Here is a 21,322-nt window from a genome sequence, read left to right as displayed (position 1 = left end):
TCTTTAAGAGGGCAAAACAAAAGGGGATGCACAGTTGGTACACTAGGTACATCAGTGTCAGTAGGTGCAGGAATTCTTGTGATTGAAATACTAAAAATACAAAAGTCACGAATTCTGCAGCCAAATAAGCATGCATAGCAGGAGTGCAACTCAGTGAGAACTAGCTACGTGTGGCAACCTGCTGCGCATCTCTGCACATAGCATTGTGTTGGTTTTTTGCTCATATCTTTAAATTTGAAGAATCTGAGTGCATATGAGATGACACAGTTCCTTTAGATCAAAAAGTAAAAGCCATTATTAATTTTCATCTCACCGTGCGCAGAGACTTGAACCAAGCTCTGGCCAGTGCTGTGACTGCCAACATTTATGACACCCAGTATTCGACACGGGAAGATGGAAGCCTTGACTTTGAAAGGTGGGTTTTGCAATTCTGTATAAGCTAGAAGAGACAAGAGAAAATAAAAAATAAAATATGGCTGCAGTAGGACTGCTCTTTGATATAACCCCAAAATAACAATTCAGCAGAAGGGAATGGAAATCGTTATGACATACATGATGGAAGCCAACAGCTCACCGAAACCAAGGGGCATAGGGGATGCCCTCTTTTTTTGTAGTTTTGTCAATGGGAGATTAATAATAGCAGAAGAAAAAACAACCACATGCCGCCGGTGGGATCCGAACTGAAAATCCAGAAATAACAAAATATTTTTCCACACTTGAGTAACATTCATGAGATAGATGTATTAAATCTTTTTCTGCAGTGAAACATCTTGAAGGGTAATCATGTGCTAATGTAAGGTTCCCAAGGTAGTAAACCAAGAGCTTTCTTTATGCGTGAACCTAAAGGGTTAAAATGCTAAGCAGAAATGCTTCTGTCGCATGCTTTAGGTGCATTCACAGTACAACAAGCTTTTTCAAAGTTGTCGTGCTTTCACTGACAAACAACTGTTAGTTGAAGGAGTTGGTAATGCTGCTGATTACAACAGCTCTAATTGCACTTAACTGAACTTATATGTCTTCTGCAGTTTGTGAGGCAAAAAATGTCCCTGTATGTCTGATTCACTGCCAAATAAATAATCAAATGGCATGACCTGGTAGTGTTAGGCTACACAAGGCACAACTGCCAAACAGTCCTTGTGATATATTGTACTGTCACCTAGTTTAGCACCTGCTTAGTTCCTAGGGCAGAGTTTTGAAGCTGCAGTGATGCAGATAAAAAAAAAAGCTGACTAATGCAAACTTTATGTGCAGTAAGAAAGATATTCTGGAGGACATGAGATTTGTGAAGACAGTCAATATTTGTGGATTTTTGGGATGTTTATGACAGTTCTGCATGAATTTAAAGTTTTATGTCGTCATAATATAACTGTTGGATGCAGAGTCAGCAGGCACTACCCAGCAAACCAAAAACCTCTCAGAGACGTCTAGCTAGACTTCTCTGAGAGGTTTTTGGTTTGCTGGGTAAGTAATTTGTTGCATGTAGCTAAAACCTTCTTTACCATCACAACGAAAACACGTCTATGATAAAAAAGATGGAGCTGCAGTTTAGCCTTAGAAACAATAACTGTGACATAGGAAACACACTTCTCTATCTGAACAGTTTTTGTACATTTAGAACGTCTGCAAATTCTCAGTGGGACACCTGAACAAGTCCCCAAATTTTGGAACACGCCACATACGAGTGACGGAGGCTGCCTTATTGGCGTTCGCATTTATTTTTGTTAACCCTGTCTTGATTTGGTGGTGGTGCTTTTTGAGTTTGACGATAGCACTGTTTGATTAATATGTTGGAAAATCATGTGCTGAAGCTCTTATGTGTGTTTTTCTTTTTATGGACTGTCATGCTGCTGACACTGTAATCTGAGCAGAAATTTCACAAACAGCTGGTTAAGAGGAGAAAGCAGAAACTTTATTGTGCTTAGGCTTAATTGCTACTTCTTGGTGAAAGACTGATTTGTCTTAATGCTTCTGCTTTCTGTGTGTTTAGTGAGATTGCTGGTTCTGTCTCTATTGGTGTGGACCACTTAGCTGTAACTTGCTTTGTTTCCATGCAGTGCCAGCTCTTGCTTTCAGCTGCTTGAGAATGGGCTAGTTGTGAGCCCTGACGTTGTTGCCAAAATGCTGGATATGTCATCATCACATAAAGTTCAGGCACTGTACCACAACTACAGCATTGTAGGCATTGAGGTGAGTTAGGAATATTTTGTCATATTTTCTTATCTTGTAAAATTGTTTACATTCATAAGAGTTGTCATAGGTGGAAGTCTTTTTGCTAATGTTTGGCAAAAAAATGGGGGGGGGGGGGGGGGGGGGGAGGAGGACAGTTATTGAATAGTCCTGTTCTGCATTACATAGGGTTGCAGAGTGCTGTTAATAGATTTAGTGCAGATTTGCTACTTAGCTGTGGTGTGGAATTTCACATGTGTTTCTACTGTGCAAGTTTTCAAAGTTAGACAGTTGTGGCACAGGCTGGAAAATTTTTAATTCTGCAAATGGGAACAAGGAATCCATGACATTCCATGGTGGACATCAAATAATTACATTTTATTTAAACATGCCTCCTATGCTACAAATGTACCTTAATTAAAACCGAAGGTGGTTGTTGTGATTCAGTGTCAGATAGCGTTTAGTGTTCTCTTCACCTGAAGCTTGGAATTTGTTTGCCAAAGTGACCCCACAGCAACTGAACAATTTTTCTTATGTTGGCCTTGGTGCACAACCCTGCACCTGCTGTGGTGACCGTGTCTGGAAGTTGGATACAGCCCTCCAAATATGTTTGGCACCCGCTAGACACTCACTTATGTTCCTGGACATCGTAATGCCGCAATAAGAGGAAGACCCCAAAATGGATGCTTGGTGTTACTAAAAACTGAACAGTTTTTTTGCCACTACTAGCATTATTGCTTTCGAAAGGTGCCTGGGTTCCATAAAAGGATGCTTGTGCGTTGTCACTGGAGCTGCCTTACCTGACGCGCAAGCTTGCTTGAGCAAAGAGAAAAGCAAGCGTATCAATGCATCATCAGTGCGTCATTACCAGATCCTTGCTTTGAAGAGAATTTAGATGCTCATTCTGTTTTCACGAATGTAGCACAAACATTTTTTACTCAGATCACATGCCTCAGAACGCACCTCTTATTATTTTCAGAACTAAGTTTTGTAAATTTTTATTTTTTGGGCTCTTCTTTCTCTTTCTTTATTCAAGACAATTTCATACAAATTGCCTTGGGAGGCATTGCAAAAGGCCTGGAAAGTGCCAGATTAGGCTATGACACCCTGACAGCGGAGGCAGGAAATGTTTTCGTTTACATGTCGCTACACATCATATACTGATATAACACACAACATCAATGCAAATGCATTAACAACATTCAATTCCTTCTATACATCTTCAATTTTCATGTGGAAGGACAACGGAAAAACAAGTGTGAACTATACCAATAATAAACCAATTACACACATACTGCAGTAAGTTTGACAGTAAACTCATATCTCTGCATGAAATACAGTCAGTGAAAACACAACACAATTCACAAAGCTAACACCAACTGTAGGCTCAGGCAGTAATTTTCGCACCTTATGCTCAGAGACCAGTATTTCCTTGACTTGCTTCTTGAATTGCATTGGAGAGATTCTATAATGCAGTTTGTTGAATATGTCAGAGTACTCATTCAAAAATTCTGGTATTCATGACTTTAATCGCTGTAAACCATAATGTGTGCATGATCAAGTTTTAGCTGTTGAATTCTGGCATAGTTCGAGATAGCTAAAGTGACCTTGGCCGCTAGGCTCATGAGTAAATAGGAGAAGCCATCTTTTCAGTGACCCTGGGGTAAAGCGCAGTGTGAAGGCAAAAGAGAGGTTGCCTGTAAATGGAGAAAGAAAAATGGCACAAGGCGTTGACTGAGAAGAAGCACTGAAAGAGTTGAATGGAGTAGGGAAAGGAAAGAGTGGCAAACGGGCGTAGGGCTGGGCAGCACGACACTCAAAGCGGCAGCGGCATGGCGATGATGGCTACATATGGCGTGGACAGTTTAAGATAGAGTTAAAATCGTAATAACATTGCTTTAAAAATTTTCTTGAGGTCTCACACTGCCCCCTTGCATTATTTTTGTGGAAAAGTGGTAATTTAGTCATTTTACAATTGCTGTGTCATTCGTTTGATGCCTGTAACAACAGTAAAATAAAAAAATGTAGGTGCAAGCACACAATTTTGCAAAAAAATGCTCAAATATGCAACTTTTTGCACAATTGCGGTAAACTAGAGGGCCGTAACCATGCTCAGCTTCTGTGGCTGTTTTGTGACTGACTCCTCATGGGTGTCATAGTGAGCCGTGTGAGAAATTGCCAAGTAACAGGAAATGCACAGCCGTTCTGTTTGTGTCTGTTGATTTTGTTGTAAAAAAAATATATGAACTGCAAAAGTTCTTGAATAGACTATAGGTAAAAAAAACAAAAAAACAAACTGGTGGACAGTCCATGTCTTGTGTTTTGAATTTTCAATTCTGAAAGTAATTTTTTTTATTACTCTTAAAGGGACTATGAAACAAATTTATTGAGATTACGTAAAGATAGGCAATCCATCACTCGTCACTCCAGCGCAAGAATTTTTGAGCTAGCATCAATAACAACGAAGTTATAGGCGATTAAAAATCACGCTCCTCCTCTCCCCCCTCAACTCGTACGCGCGGGGTACCATAAAAAAATAAAGAAAACAGCTCCGGGACTGGGCTCCGCCCATGAACACGTCATTCGCTGACGTTCGGTTTACGACTTCCGGTTGTCCCACTCCCGAGGAGCAGCGTGTGTCGGCAGCGTCTCTCCGGTCTCTGCGCTTTCTTGGCTCCCGAACTCGCGACAGAAAGAGGCGGCAGAGGTAAATTAAAACCATATGCGCGAAGGCAATAGCAATGCCCTCGCTCGCGCTTGCCCGAGGGGGTCGCGCGGCCGCTCGAGCAGACGATGTTCACCGCTACCGGAAGTGTGCCCGTGACGTCGAAGCTGCCGCGGCTCTAGCGAATGACAGCGTGTGGTGGCCTGCCGACGTCATGGGACTAGTGACGTCTGTTTTCCCGATTTTGGTTTCAGAATTGCTCCCTACGAAGACACCAAGCGGCCCGCGAATTTTAAAAAACACGATTTTTAAAAATTCATAATAAATTGCCGGCTCAGTTCCGAAGATTCATACTTGGTGTCAATGCTTCTGAGCATCACTTCTAACATTTACAAGCGGCTTTTAATTCTTTTCATGGTCCCTTTAAAGGGACACTGAGGAGAAATTGAAGTTGGCTTGTATCGACAGAATACCAGCTCCTGATTACAAAAACGCCACTCATACTGACAACAAAGCTCTTCTAACGTAGAAAAGAGCAAGAACCAAAATACAGGTATCGCCGCCACAGGCCAAACTCGCAAGTACAAGCGCGGTGACGTCATAGGACAAAGCAGTGTTGCTAGAACCAATGGTTCTAGCAACTCTAGGACCCGAGAAGCACAAATCCCTGAGGCGCAGCCAATGCATGCGCAAATGTCCTTGGCGTCGCCAGATGGCGCCACGTGCCCGGCAGCTACGCGCACTCCTGAAGCATCGGGACCAATCAGCGCCTGTTTTCCGGCGGTAGGCGGGCTCCCGGTATTCCGCTAGCGGTAACAAGGTACGCGGTATGCTAAAGGTGTCTATTTGCGAGAACTTCGTTGACAACTTCGAGAACGGGACCCATCGTAACGCTGGCAAAACGCCAGTGCAAACGTAATCGAAGCGACTGTAGCGACGGCCGCAATAGCCGATAGATGCCTTCAACGTGCGGCCGGCGGTAGCTTTCTTTTCGGCTGCTGCTAGGCCGCACTGCTGGGCGCCAGAAATCACGGAGTCTGCGGTACGTCATGCGCACGTCAGGTTTCACGTCACTTAGTCCTGTGTCGTCATAGGAGAATCCCAAGTTTGAATCAGAGCGGCGGGAAAAACTTTTTCAACTTCGAATCCAAATTTCTTAGAAATAAATGCATCTTTCGCTGCCGGCCAAGTGGCAACAAAGCCATGACATGCCGAACTATCGGATTTTACTATAAAAAAATATTAATAGTGCTCTCCTCAGTGTCCCTTTAATCTGACGTGTAATTTTTTCCTTTTTTTTAATATGTTCTGTGTATTGTAGACCATTGTTGTATCCCCCCTATATGTAGTACCCACTTGGGTCTTTAGGATAATTGAATAAATAAATTGAATAAATGTGGGTGCTTTTCTTATGGTACCAGTTTTGTCTGTAAGCACTGAACCCTGGATCTGATTATTTATACAGTTCTCACTACATTATATTTTTGGCATAATGGACTGTTTCATGGCTAATTGAGTTAACCTTCAAATATAGCTAATAAATTAAAGTTTATCATTTCAGTAATTTCAGATAATGGCTGCATTTAGCATAATCCCATGCAATGCATGCTACATTGTGTGCTTTTATAGTATATATACATACAAGAACTAGTGTTATGTCATATAAAAGGCTGGAAGAACCTATTCTTTCCTATTCTTTTATTTCTTTCTTCTTGTTCTCACTATTGCTCAGTCTGGTATATGTAGAGCAAAGTGGGTTTTCATGTCGTAACTTAATTTTGTATCTTGTTCATTTTAAATTAGTTTTTTATTAATAAACACGGGCATACATCTTTGGTCTTTAGCCAGCTCTAGCATCTTTTTCTTTAAATTCAGCTTATTCTTGCATCAGTGTCCATTTGGAGGTGGATTTCTTATTTAATGAAGATAATCTGCTTCAGCATCATGTTTTTACTGCTGCTAAAGATGCATACACCCCATTAATTGAAATGATGACAATTGCAAGTTGACAGACAAGAGCACCTGGAAGCAGCCTTATGGTGTTCTTGAAAAAGCACTCAACTTGTGGTGGTCAGTCAAGAATTGGAGGACTTGATCAGCCTTTGAGCAAGCTAAAACAGGTGTTGGCATGCCCAGCTGCTTTCGCATCAGTGAGGCAGCATGGAGGAAGTTGCATAATTTTGGTTGAATTTCTGCTGGTACCACGCATGTTGTCTGCCATCAATTCAAAAGCATACTGGCAAGATTGCTGAGTTTTCATGAGAAGAAGGCTTTATTTTGTGACATTTTCCCTTTCAGTTCTTTTTTTTTTGCTTTTAATCCATCCTCCAAACACCTGTAATGTGCTGAGAATACCCTTTTCCAATTGTGTATGTGGTTTACTCTCCGCAGGTTGCCGCATGTGCTTTTATTTGCCCACTGGAAATTGCCATAAGCAACTCCCATCTCCATTATTCTGAGCAGCAGTTGGACTCTAACTGACTTTTGCATTATTATGAATGTTAAATTAGTAGGGAAGTGCAAGAAAAATAACACGTAAACTGCTGTGTCATTTGGGACCCAAATGCAGTTCAAGACAAATGGAGGGGATGAGAAAGTTGTTACTTTTGTTCACCTGTGTACATGCAGCATACTTCAGGGCTCTGAGAAGCAGACTAGCTAGGTCAGATCTAGAAGTGGTCAAAATCAATCTTGTTCTTAAAACACTGTGCACACAGGGGCATATAGCATTTGTACTGTACTGCTCGTGCTCTTGCATTAACTTTGTAGTTTTTTGCTGATTATGTAACTGAATCACTTTTCCTTTTTTTTGTCTCTCTGTTCAGAAGTGTACACCTGGAAGAAACCCCTACAAAATGAAATGGACTGAAATATGTGTCCTGATTGTTGCTTGTCTCATTGCTGTTATGGGATTTATACTGACTGTGATACTGTGCTTTGTTCGTGCTAGGTGAGTTGCACAGTGCTACATGCTCTGCTTTGCCCTTGTTCAGCTTTTTATGTCTTGTTTGCACTGCATAGTATTTGCGCTGCATAAAAAGTAATCTTGTAATTTGTTACAGCTACAAGAACAACATCAAAAGAAAACTAAAACGTGAGTTAGCCCAATTTTTTTTTTCATGTTTTTCTCGTTTTCAGAACCTAAAGACACTTACCATTAGATGGGGCTAGCTGCTGGATGCAAAATGTTATGCTCTGCTGCTCTTGTTATTAACTTGATTCTGTCTAGTTCAGTTTATTAGTTCATTGAACCATGAGTAAAGATGCCTTTAAATATCCTCTGAGGATATGGCTTAAAAGTGCCCATGGTAACTGTACATGGTCAAGAACCTCCCAGAGAGACGTTAATGTTATACACAGCATGCAGAGGCAGGTCAGAAAGTGAGACAGGGAACTCATTCTCTCTTTGATTGACAACAACTGCTTGTAAAATTCAAAAGCAGCTTCTGTATTCAGAAAAGTTGTGCTTTATACTTGTACGTTGATGAATGGAATGTAGACTACTCATATACATATTAGGGGAGACACTACCTCTTGCTCTTGTTAAAGGACTGTATTTACTCTCATAATTTGCGTGGTTTTTTTTCTCTTTAAATTCAGGCTTCAAAGAGGTTACACGACACGACAATTTTGCAAACACGTCCTAAAAAAACTCTACAAAAGTCCTAATCCGCAATATATGTACTGTATATTGCCCTCTAGGCATCGACCCCCCCAACTCACACCCCTTGCTGGCAAAAAAAAAAAAAAAAAGAAGTTTACTCTAAATATAAGACGCATATTCCCTCCTGTCCCACCTCACGTCATGTAGTTCCCCACAGGATGGCATGATGGAGCATGCGCGGCTCAAAGCAATAAACGCGCAACGATACGGTCGCAAAGTCAGTAGTCAGAGGCAAATGGAGATAAAAATTGATAAAAGGGCACCCCCATGTGTGGCCAAACTGACTAGTGGCAAACCATGGTCGAAATTTCCGGAGCCCTTCGTTATGGCATCCCTCATAGCCTGAGTCGCTTTGGGACATTAAACCCCCCTAAACCGTAAACCGCAAGCCGAACAGCATAGCGGACGGTTCGATAGTTTTGGATTCCGGCACGTGCAGGATGTTACTGGAAGTTTGCTCTTGCAACTGTTCATCCGGCAAAGCGACCTCAAGTGTGAGCAAGCCGGGTAAACGGCACGCAATTTGTCCCCTCACCGCTCACACCTTTCACAGCCACACACGGTGGTGCAGCTGTGCCAGTCTTCCCAAACCTGCCATGTGTGCATCTGTGTGCATGCTGGTAGTCTGGCGTAGTGGGGAGCGTAAAATATGCAAGTAAAAGTTTTCTTTTAAAAACCCAGATGATAAGTTAGGGACGTGCAAATTACGTGAGTGTGGAAAGTATCGTACGTGATACATTATAACAAAGTATTTCTCTGTTGTGCAATATACAGCATAGCAGCTTAGTAGTGGCATCGCATGATAAGTCTCTTTGGGTACTGACATTACTGGACTAGTTGTGGCTTGTTTGTCTAAGGTAAAAATGATCATTCTCATCTAGAAAGAAAGTGATAAACAACTGCAACAGCACAGTCATTTCTCACAGCTTTGTCACACATTCAAAGCACTGTCCTTCCCACTGTGAACCAATTGGCCTAACTTAACCCTCTCTTTCAAGTTATTCTTTCATAATACAAAATATCTGTCACACAAACTGCTAAGTAGCATTTAGGTGATGTTCATCAATAACTACAGGAATTCACCTGCATTCAGTGGTTTTCAGTGTTCTTAGCGGCAATGCTGCAGTTCAGTTACCTCTGATATTTCTTTTGCAGCACAGCATAATTATTTGTCATACATTTTAACATCAAGCTTTCATACAGAGCTCACATTCCATTAACACCACTCCACATGATGTTCATATGATTTGTCTTAAAGAGCTATAGACACCTTATTTTAGTTGCATGTTTTGGTCTCTATAATGATGCCTCACATGACCTAAAGACTCCTTATGTGTCACAGCCATCATTCCATTGTTGGAACCAAAATTGGAACAGCATCAAGAAGAAATTTAAATATAAATTATTTAGCAATCGTAGGAAAATACCATAGAGTAATCTATGTATGCTAATGTCCATTGCTAGGCATGTGCGAATACGCGATATGTTCTGATATTTGGTCGAATAGTAAAGTATTCAACATTCGATTCGATCTGAATGTCTAGTATTCGAAATCTCAATGTATTCATTTTGAGCGAATAGCGTTTCTGGAACTCTTGCTGCATGTGGTTCACTTTTAATTCACTTTGAATTTGCTTCGAACCAAAAAACCACTATTCATCCATGCCTATCTATTGCATCGTTTGAAAGAAGAAAACACGGAAGCAAAAATTTGGTGTCTGTAGTCCTCTAAGCATTGGGTTTGGTGATGCAGCTGTGCTTCAACTGTAAAACACAGAAGAGGCTATACACCTCACTAGGAGTGTGCTTCAGTTAATGGCAGCGAGATTGTGTTCTAATTATTATTATGATGTACCTGAAAGGGTAAGAAAAGCCATGTGTTGAGTTACATTGTTCTTTTTTTAACATGCTTGTGTAGAAAACATACACCTAAGATAGCATAATGTATGATAGTGCACTCCTGGTCAGCTCATGATTGTGTTTTAGTTTATGTAACATCTTGTGAACCCTACAAAATTTTCTATCAAAGGTCTGCTCCAAACAGTTTATTAGTCATGATTGCAGTAGCATATGCATTATATTTATAAAGCCATCTTTATTGCATTGCCTATTCTTAGAAAAATGGAAACACTCATTGCTAGGTTTCGGATATTTCTGCATTGCAAGAGCACTGTGCACTTAAAATTTTTTGCGTTTATTGTGTTCTACATATCCTTCTTTTGCTTTTACCTTCAGAGCGTGGTCCAAGACGACTATGTGAACAGACGTAAGTGGTTTTGCATCAGCTCTTTTCATTTGATTATTGCTGTAGCTTGAAGTACAGTTCATGCATAAGTTAGTGTGATGTAGAAGAGATCAGCTGTGTATATTGTAATAACTTTTCATATTGAAATGTTTATAGTATGTTTAGAAAGGGTGGATGAAATATTCATTTGTTGTTTAACATTGCAGTGGTGGTAGTGCTGTGTCAACATTGTGCCATTGCATTTAAACTGGTGCATGTTGCTACAAGTGATATGTACTTGTCATGAAAATATACCCAGCCCTGAGCCTAAATATAACCTTAACAATCAACAGAACCAACAGCTAATTTCAGGTGACAGAGGCTACCGCCTGGACCAAAGCTCATGGCTCGTGTGTTTATTCATTTTATGTGTGATGAGAAGGGTGATGATAGTGGCAGGCAGAATCCAATACTATATTGCTTTCAGCTGATTCTTTTACTGCTATCTATTGTAGGATTCAAAGTGCACATGTTTTGCACTTTTGGCTTGATGATACGGCCATTACTGGGGTCAACGTTTTCTGAGACAGACACAAAGGGTGCACAAACCGAAACAAACAGGAAAGCTGTTTAAGTGCATCCCAAAGGGACAAAATATGATAGCTGCCTAGTACTTGTTCACGCTGCTGTTCCTGCTTCCGTGCATGCCCCTTTTTGATCAGCGCATGTATCATGTACATTTTTCATTTCTGCCTCCCATTGTAGCTGCTTTTCTACATTCTCATTTTTCCTTCAGCAATCTGCTCCAGACATTGTGCCTTTCCCAACGTTCTCAACTACACTGCTCATTCACCTTGCAAACTGGCACACTTGCATCCTGCCTCCTTCTGAGCTTTCTGTTACTGTTATGCTTTATCTGTGGACAGTTGTTCTGGTATTTCTGGTTTCTTCCACACTTCATGCTCCTTTTTCTATGTTTCGGTTTCTGCCTTGTGCTTTCATTGTTTTAGTTTAGTGTTTTTGGCATGTCTTGCATATCCTTGTTGTGCACAAGTTCTGTGTAGGGCATGTAGTGCCGTTTCCACTTACTACATTTCCTGGAATGGCCCTGAAAGACTCTCCTGTGTGGTTCCACACCATCACCATCGCTGACATAGCTATTGGTACAAATAAAAATTCTTAGGCAATCCTCAGTGGATTGTTTGAATGCGTTAGTCAGCAGCACACTTAGTTCAGCACACAAAGTTCGTTACATCAGAGGTCCAGACACGAAAGTTTGTTATATCCGAAGCAACACAGATGTTTGTTATGTCCAAGGCTAACTCGTGAAAGCTTGTTATATCCAAGGTTAGCACATGAAAGTTCGTTATGGTCCGAAGTGGCATACTTAGGTTTGGTATATCCAAGGTCAATACACTAAAGTTTGTTAATATCTAAGAGTAGGACTTTTCGGTTTTTATTTTTTGAAAATTTTGCGGACTTTTTTCAGTTTTTATTTCAAAACACTACTCTTGGTTTTTTTCTTCGGTGAAAATTATTTTTCGATGAAGGAAATACTGACTTTTTCCGGTGACTTAATGTAACAATTCTATGTGGTCAAAGTCATTTAAAGTCTACCTTGGTATTTTTGTCATCCTGACAAAAATAGTACCTAATACCTGGTTAATTTACCAGTAATTAACCTGCAAATGGTAGTATACTTGGAGCTGTGCTTGTAGAAAAAAATGCTACCCATATTAAAAGAGTAACTCAGGTTAAATGAAGACAAAACGGAAGTGGAAGTTTACTTCTAGGTTGACATGTTATTGTTGGATTGTCACTCTACGTTGAGCACGAGGGCAAGGTATCACGTGGTCTGTGTGTTGATGACAGCGATGGAACTGACACTCAGTTGTCATGGTAGCCAAAACATACTTTTTCGTGACGTCCCTTCATGGTTTTGTGTCATTTCCCTGTATACATTCGTTAACCTAATTAACCGACTAACTACTCTAAGCAAATTATATGTATAGTGAATAAACAGTCAAGTGTTCCTGAAATACGGGGGAATGCTAGTATAAGACTAATTCACACACACACACACACACACATGCACGCACGCACGCACACGCGCGCGCGCACACACACACACACACACACACACACACACACACACACACACACACACACACACACACACACAAAAGATCTGAAAAACTGAGAAAAGGTCTCAAGATCCACCAGCTTATTGTCAGTTGTGTTGAAGGCATTTTCTGAGCTAATGGTTAATAAAACGTTTAAAATTTCGTGTACCCTAGGACTGGGCTTCTCAATCTCTCTATCATTAGGAAAGCCTAAAGGCTTTTAAAAGGTGCTGAGGGACGCCATGTGTCTTGCCTTCTAACTCTTCCTGCCTGACATGCATGCAAAAATGAGCATGCAGATGCACAGCCTCTCAAAAAATGGCCAAATTTGATTAATAATGACTGGCTTTATAGTCATAGAGTTTTCTAGGAGCAGCTACAGTATGATAGTCCCAAAAGAAAGTGGATAAAGGAAAGGTGGGGTTGAGGCATGCGTGGATAATAGTGCAGGGAACCCGAAATGAACTTCAAGGAACCCAGGGGTTCCATGGAACTCAGTTTGAGAACCCCTTCCCTAGAATATAGACTGGTTCTGAGAAGAGGCACTTAGTAGGGTGCAGTTGCATGCTAGTTGCAGTTGCAGGTTCTACAGCACAAAACACAAGAAACAACACGAAAAACAGGGACACCATAAATACTTGCGCTGTCTGTTTTTTATGTCGTTCCTTGTGTTTTGCACTGTAGAATATCTCAACAGGCACTTGGCAATCGATCGCATTTATGTTATTATTGAGGCTGAGGGAAATGGGCAGAGTATGGCAAGGTCCTATTGTGACTGCCTAAGGTAAAGTTAAAAACAATTTGACCCCATGGAAACACCAGCTGTCATGCTGGCATAGCATATCTAAGGCATCCAGCAGCAATGTGCAAATACACTTGAAAACATTTGCAGGGACTACACAGCAGCCATAGTTCTCTGTTAGACTAAGAAAGTAAAGATCATAAAAGCTGTCAGATGAGGAGATTACAAAAACGTGCATTCAGGACATTACGTTGAGAAATTTTAGTTATAAAAGCTAATGAGGTATTCCTCAACAGTGTCCAGTTTGGTGACAATGTTTTCTTGTGAAATAACCCGGGGAATTGCAGTGAACCATTGAGAACTTGAACAGGCAAAGTGCAATGTAGGCCTAAGTAAACTTCTGCAAGCTTACCAAAGAGCAGCAGTTTACAGTAGGCAGTGTGGTCTTATTTTCAGATACCTGAATTTATAATTCAACTCTGTGGCACTTTGGCTTTAGTTACCCTTGTGCCACGCAAAATGATCATCATCTATAAATAGGGATGTACTAGAAGAGGTGAACAGGTTGATGTATTTAGGCTCAGTAGGTAGTTGCAGTTGATCTGAACCATGAGAAGGAATTTAACAGGGGACTATGAAAAGGTTTAAGTGCATTTGGCAGACATTGAGGTTACGAAGAGCAGCTTATTGCTACCCTTCAGAAGGAAAGTATGCAATGTATGTATCATGCCAGTACGCACCTGTGGGACTGACCCTTGGAGGATAATGGAAGACTTAAAATGACTACAAAAACAGCTCAACAAGCATCAAAAAATAAAATGACAGGAGTGAAATGACAGGAAGATTAAAATGACAGGAGGAAATAGAGAGTACTCTAGATTAGAGAACAAACTTGAGTTAATGGCATCCTAGTAGTAGATGTAGGAAATGGACTTGGGCAGAATGTGTAATGCAGAAAACAGATAACTAGTGATCTCTTAGATCAACATGGTCTTTTCAAGGGTGCCAGAGGGTCAGATTTGGACATTAGATAGGAAAATCTGCTGTGGTGGAGCAACCATGACTAGCGCAAAGCAAGCCTATTTAATATCGTTAGGAAGAAAGGCCTTTGTCATGCAATGGATTGAAGGTGGATGATGATGAAACCTCTTAGGGTAGCCAAGCTTTTGAGGCATTAAAAAGCAACTACATGTGCTTTGCAGGTCCCTCATACAATCATTCCTCACAGCATCTTAAAAGCGGCAAAAATAAAGGGAGAATGTTACATTCGTTCAAGAAGGGATATGCTTTTCCATCTGAATAGCATCATGCAGTCAGTAGTAATCAGGTCATGAAATAACTGACCACTGGCCAAAATGTTTTGCACTCCTGAAGCCAGCCATCTGAGCATTGTTGATGCAGTTATTACTTGGCACAACTTAAACTGGTATTGTTCTGTGCAAAGCGCAAGCCAGAGTTTTTGCACATGTTCTGCTTGACCAAAAAAATACCTCTTTCAACATGTCAGATCATATATGCTCTTTTTTCTTTTACAGACCAGCAGTCTCCATGATATCTCTCCCGAGGTATGCTTTTTAGTATTATTAATATTGCCATGTTTTAAGTTTTTGTTTTTTGTTGTTTTTTGTCATAATTAATCATTTATGGCATGGGCACATTTTAAATCATAAAAAATAGTAACTGCACATCATTTTGGTGTCACAATTATTTCAGGATGTGTACATGTCTTTGCTTTTCTTTAACAGCCACCAGCGCATCTATGAATGGCAGGAGTCTAACCGTGCCCCTGCATTGGATGCTATGTCATTCAGAAGCTATCCGACAATGAGATGAAAATGGGCCCCCTCAGTGTGTGCCTCTCGACGTGACTGCCTTTGAGAGCCTGCACCACAGCCAACAGTGAGAATCGAGAGCTTCCCAAGGCATGCTTAAAAGCGGCCAAATATGCATTCAGTGCAGATTGCATAGCCATAAGGGAACTTGAGTAGTATTTATGCTGCACAAAACAAGCTGTATGTGAGTACTTTGTGAGCATAAGCCTTCTGTCCACATGAAGCTAGTAATTTAGTACCAGTACATGGACTTTTTTTGCACATGTGCACTTACTGAAGACAGAAGTAAATGTAGTTGCCAGGTTACTATTGCTATATGCTTTTTGCAGTAGAAGCAATTGAAAAGGCACATTGTAATTGTCAAGGTGTTGATGCTCTTCTTTGCTACCAAGTCTTCCACTTATTCACATGCTCTACTGGCTCAGACATACTGCATTGTGGCATGTCACTGTATAATGGCATGTCACTGTATAATGCCAGTACACCACACCTCTTCAGTAGCTCTAAAGATGCAGCTATGAAATCTTTATCTGGGCATTTCGTTTAGTTGTAATACATTTTATGTAGCATCCAACGTGTAGTACTACTTGAAGCAGTACTTCTCTGTGTAGGTAAGCTGGATCTAGGTCCAAGTGCAGTGAAAACAGAAAAGAAGACAGTGTCAGTGTCAAAACAATAAGCTTTTTTCCGTTTGAAAGATACACAGAACACAGGACATTAAAACATGCTTAAATGATGCAAAAATAGAATTGCCAGGGGGTCTTTCTTGTTGTGAAAAGATTCGACTACTGAAAGCAAACAAAAAGGCACCTAAAAGAAATCATATGCATGCTTATTCACATTATTCACTAAATTTTAGTTCAGTTTTGTTTCCAAGAATTTTATTTATTTACTTTCACGGTCTGCCAGCAAAATGGCATAACCAAGGCTGTGCATTGGAACAATGCTCATTTTCGGAAGCAAGAAGCCAATTTCAAGCACAAGCGGTTGCGGGTCAGTTGTCGGTATATGTGCCATTGTTGCTTGGATGAACTAGGCATACAACCTGAGCATTTGGTGTTAGCTTGATGTGGAATGTGCTAGCTGAATTCTCTGCATGAGAAGCAAGCTTGTAGGAAGATTTGAAGGAGTCTGGAGTACAGTGACTGCACTGATGCATTGTGATACCACTGCTTATGTTCTCTGATATTTATGCCAAGACAATACCTGGCGCAGAAGTAAAGAACGCTTGATATTTCAGTATGTGAGCCCTGTTGCTAGACCCCTGATATTATTTTATGACAGGTGAGCTTCTTTCCGACAGTGTTTGTGTTGTGGTCTTCAGCTGCAGTCAACAAAAACCTTGTAACACATGAGTATTGAGGCTTGCAGATTGGCAGCTTTCTTTGTTGTTGTCCTCAGCTTACTCTAAATGCATTATTGAACAATGTGTTGGCTGATGAGATTATGATATATACACTGCTCTGAATCAACCTCAAAATTGAGTTGAGAGGTGATGATATATACTATACTCTAACCTCATTTAGCATGTAGGCCAGCTCTCTTACTTAGGCCAGATGTTTTGATGTTGTACCTTTATGTTAGAAGCCTTTTTTGGTGGGTTATTAGCCTTCACATATCATTTAATACTGAGGCCAGATTAAACTCTGCTTGCTGCTTGGAATTGTTGTGGAGCTTGAACAGTGTCAAAGGTTGCGCATGTGAATGAACATTTTGGTATGACTGAGCCATCACACAAAAGATCACTGGATGCTGTAGCTTTGCAAAGTGTATCTGTTTTATGTGTTTTATTGTGCTTGTCTGTGTGTGGTGTCTGAATAATTTATATGAAGCTCTAGCTGCAAATGCACAGAACCTGTCTTACCAAGACTTATAGCTTCACTTGACAACCTTCATGAAGCCTAAATGCCCAAGGGCCCATTTAGTAATGTTTGGTGCCATGCACCACAGCATCTTACTGAAGCTGGTCTTGGAAAACTAGTAGTAATGAAAAATTGCAAGAAAATACACTTAACAGCTGTGAGAATTCGTGGCTCTCTTATTGCTGACCTAACCCATTGCGTAATTAATTTAATGTTTGTATTATTTTCACTTGCAACTCTTGCGACTCCTACAGAAACTTTGTCTCCAGTCCAGAGTTTCTAACTTGCGTGTAAATATTTGCAAATATAATTTCCAGCTTTATAAATGCAAGCCTCAGTAATATTGGTTACACATGTAACAACAGTACTTTCACACAGTTTATTTTTGAGGTCTGGGGCCCTATGGCAGCTGTTTGAGTTAAGAACTGAACATTTGGTAAGGGTTACTTTTGGGTATTTTGGGATTATTTCAACAGATTGAAGCTGTTTCACTCACAGTTGCAGTTCAATCCAACATTTCGGCATCTCGTACTGAGGTACACTGACATCGCATCTCATGCCTTAATGAGGTAAATTTTGCTCTTGTGGCCTCAACTTCATTTGACCCTTTCAGCTGTGTCAGGCTGTTTTGAACATACTGTAGTTGTTTCAACTTTCCCAGTCAGCCACTGTACATACGCTGTACATGCACTATGAGGCCTTGCTGGATTCTTATGATATCCAGTAGAAATTTAAAAAAATTACCGAAATATGTATGTGGGTATTTGTTAGACATTGGAAGGTAACATTTATAAATATATATGGTGGGTCCAAACAGTAGTCCAGAACAGATTTGCTCTGGAGATTTTAGTGTAGTGCACCCTTCTAGAGGCCCGTGTGCTGTGCAATGTCAGTGCACATTAAAGAACCGCAGGTGGTCGAAACTTCTGGAGCCCTTCAGTACGGCATCCCTCATAGCCTGGGTCGCTTTGGGACATTAAACCCACATAATCTAAACTAGTAAATTAAGAATTTATTTATTTAATTATGAAATTATTTCCTATAAAAGAGGATTTCCGTGGTATGTTTTTATCCTGAGTGAAGCTTCTTGCAATATATTTCCCACCAACACTATATGTGCTGGCTTTATCTCGCAAATATTTCTGTTCTGCAGCAGTACTTGTGCTCAGAGCAAGTGCCAGACCTTTGTTACATCACCGTGGAATCTTGGTTCACTATGTCTATTTTTGTGTGTGTGTGTGTGTGTGTATTACGTCCAAGAATTTGATGCAGCGCATTCTGAGCTAAGGTGTTCATCAAATGGGCCTTACCTCATATTTGACCTGTATGCTATCTGGCGGAGGTACATTAATCCATATGAATTCATATATCTGTTTCGAGGATTATTTTTGTGGTCTATGGTCAAGCACAAGTCCTTCTCCTCTGTCAGGGCATTTTTCAATGCTTTTTATCAAAACGATAACCTCTGTCAAGTCTGCTAAGTTGACCCAAGAGCTATACACAAATGAGAAGATAGCGAGCTATAGCAACCTAGCAGGACCAACTCTTGCTAGTGTTTGTGCATATGAGAATCCTTCTCACTGTGACTGGAGCACAGAACAGAGGGCTCTTATATCCAGAGAAAAATCATAAATGGCCATGTACTTGTGTTTTCTAAGCTGGAGAGAACGGATTAAAATAATTTGGTGCAGACTTTGGAGGCTCTCACATGCGAGCCTCAGTTACTCAGGCTGTACAGCCTGAGTAACTGCTTCCAGAACAAGATAACCGAAGGATTTGCTATTGACAGTGCACAAGATGCCATGACCACCCACATGCAGTCAACACTTTTTGGTAATGTGCTGTTCTCGCTGCCTTCTCTATTCCAAATGCCTGTTCCTGCTTTGTAGCTTTTGCCTCAAGACCTTCAAAAGTGCGTATTGTAAATATGTAAAAAAAAAGCTCTGTTCTTGTATGCACGGTTTGTTTAGCAGTTGTCATTTGGTAATGTGTGCCTGCAGAAAGCTTGAACAGCAGTGGTCACTTAGTATTGCAGCTTTCTGTGACATTAGTATACTATTCAGTATTTATTTTCTTATAGTATGTGTTTCTTGTAAAGCTGTCTGTGCTTTGCACTGTATCCCAATGATGCAAACATGTGCCTTAATTGTAATCAAAGTGTCATTAATAATGAGCCACAGGCTTAAATAAAATGTTTGTTTATGCATGTATCAGTAATGTACTGTTAGTTGTGATAGTACTTTTTCCTTTTGCTCCTGTTCTTTATCTAGTGTTTACCCTCTTGGCAATGTAACGGCTTGTAGTCAATGTGATTTGATCTTTATATCCAAGGTGGGTGAGAATTAAATGCTCTGTCCCCTGTTGTTTCACACTCCCCTACCTGCTTGGCCCCTGTGTCAGAATGTTGTTACGCTGTGAGAATGAGTAATGCTTGTGCTCTTCCATGTGCCACAGATACATTCCCACACTCATATTTTTCCACAGTATTTTGACATGACACTCACTCTGAGTTTTTTTTTCAGTGTCACAGAAATGTCATTTTTTGTTTTGTTATGCCCATTCGTCATGAAACCTTGAATAAAGCACAGCACAGATTATGGCTTTCTTATTTTATTTTGATTTGTGTAGGCACAGTGCATTACACTGGCTGCACAAGCAATAAGACAGATGTCTTGAATGAGAGGATTTGGATTTATGGAGTAAAGCACATAAGTTTGTATGTCTGTGCTTGTGGGCACTTATTTTGTCTGCTGAAGGAAAGTGTAAAGCAGTTTATGTTGTCAAGCTATTTTTTGTTTTGCTGATGCCCACATGCTTCTTTTACCACGTGAGTGCAGCATGAGTGCAGCATAAGACTTTGAATGTACATTGATGATTTTAAGCTGCTTTCTATCTTTCTATTCTGAATGTGATGTGGCACTCAGAATGAGTTTGAAGGCATATTTAGAGCTATTTTGGCCAGAATAGGGCCTATGAGCGTTTCATATTTTAAACTGCCAGTACAGCTAGGAAGTGAAAATATGTGTAGGCATGAAGAACAAAGAAGTGCATGTGGTGATACTACAACTGTACACGTACAGGCGCGGCCATAAGTAAACGGAGCATGCTATTGCATTGGAAGTGCAATCATGCTTTCTCCATTGGTAATGAAGAAGCGTTTTTCGTCTACAAGAAAGCCCACCAACATCCGCTACCAGCATGCATGCACCACTGCTGGAAGTTTCAATTAGGTGACGCGTGAAAAATATTCTAAGACAGTTGCGTGCTCCGTTTACTTTTGTCCGTGCCTGTACCTTCTCCTCAGCCTATGTCAAAACCTAGTCATTCATTAAATTTACACGTGGTGGCTCAGTGGTTAAGGCGCTCGTCTACAGAGCTGGAGTACCCAGGTTCGAACCCGACCACGGCGGCCGCGTTCCGGTGGAGGCGAAATGCAAAAGGCGCCCGTGTGCTGTGCGATGTCAGTGCACATTAAAGATCCCCAGGTGGTCGAAATTATTTGGAAACCTCCAGTATGGCACCTCTTTCTCTCTCTCTTCTTTCACTCCCTCCTTCCCTTGCAGCGTGGTTCAAGTGTCCACTTAGATATGTGAGACGATACTGCGCCATTTCCTTTCCTCAGAAACCAATTTATCAATTTATATTTTGTCCATCTCCTCTTTCTCAAGGCTTGCACGTTGTGGCTTGGAAGAGTAGAAAGATAACGCCATAAACTGTAGACTTATTTACTTTGCTCTGAAGAAGACAACAACAAAATGGAAGCAATTACGACAGGTCACCTTTGTGCAGGTAGTCACAACTGGCTGACATGAGAGCTCAAACTGCCTAAATTTTTCAGATTTTTAATTTTCTTGTATATTTTATATATTATGCACACAGTATTCAGTAGGTCAATAGTGAATTTCGTTTTGTGAAAATGCCAATATTTCAGGAGAAAAAAATTGTGAACAACGTCGTGGCAGAGGCAGTGTTTTTGTGCAGAGTGCTGCTTCGCAACTTTGCAACTGCGTAAGAATCGGGATGTTCAAGTCATGAGGGATATAT

At 40.7% G+C, this 21,322-nt stretch overlaps 1 protein-coding gene across 1 annotated transcript in view; it reads left to right on the top strand.

Moving 5' to 3' along the window:
- Positions 1–19,873, top strand: part of Cad74A (cadherin 74A) — a 70,911-nt gene extending 51,038 nt beyond the window's left edge. Inside the window, exons 35-41 of the mRNA XM_089581321.1 lie at positions 323–415; positions 2,055–2,187; positions 7,657–7,781; positions 7,894–7,925; positions 10,731–10,761; positions 15,120–15,149; positions 15,330–19,873. Coding sequence (XP_089437447.1) covers positions 323–415; positions 2,055–2,187; positions 7,657–7,781; positions 7,894–7,925; positions 10,731–10,761; positions 15,120–15,149; positions 15,330–15,417 — 532 coding nt within the window. The 3' untranslated portion in view covers positions 15,418–19,873. The remainder of the gene's footprint in view (positions 1–322; positions 416–2,054; positions 2,188–7,656; positions 7,782–7,893; positions 7,926–10,730; positions 10,762–15,119; positions 15,150–15,329) is intronic.
- Positions 19,874–21,322: the final 1,449 nt, after the last annotated feature.

The sequence above is a fragment of the Amblyomma mixtum genome, chromosome 3, assembly GCF_055824585.1.
Source record: "Amblyomma mixtum isolate Tamu chromosome 3, ASM5582458v1, whole genome shotgun sequence".
NCBI lineage: Eukaryota > Metazoa > Arthropoda > Arachnida > Ixodida > Ixodidae > Amblyomma > Amblyomma mixtum.
The sequence above is the reverse complement of the archived record's forward strand: the minus strand, read 5'-3'. Positions and strand labels throughout refer to the sequence as shown.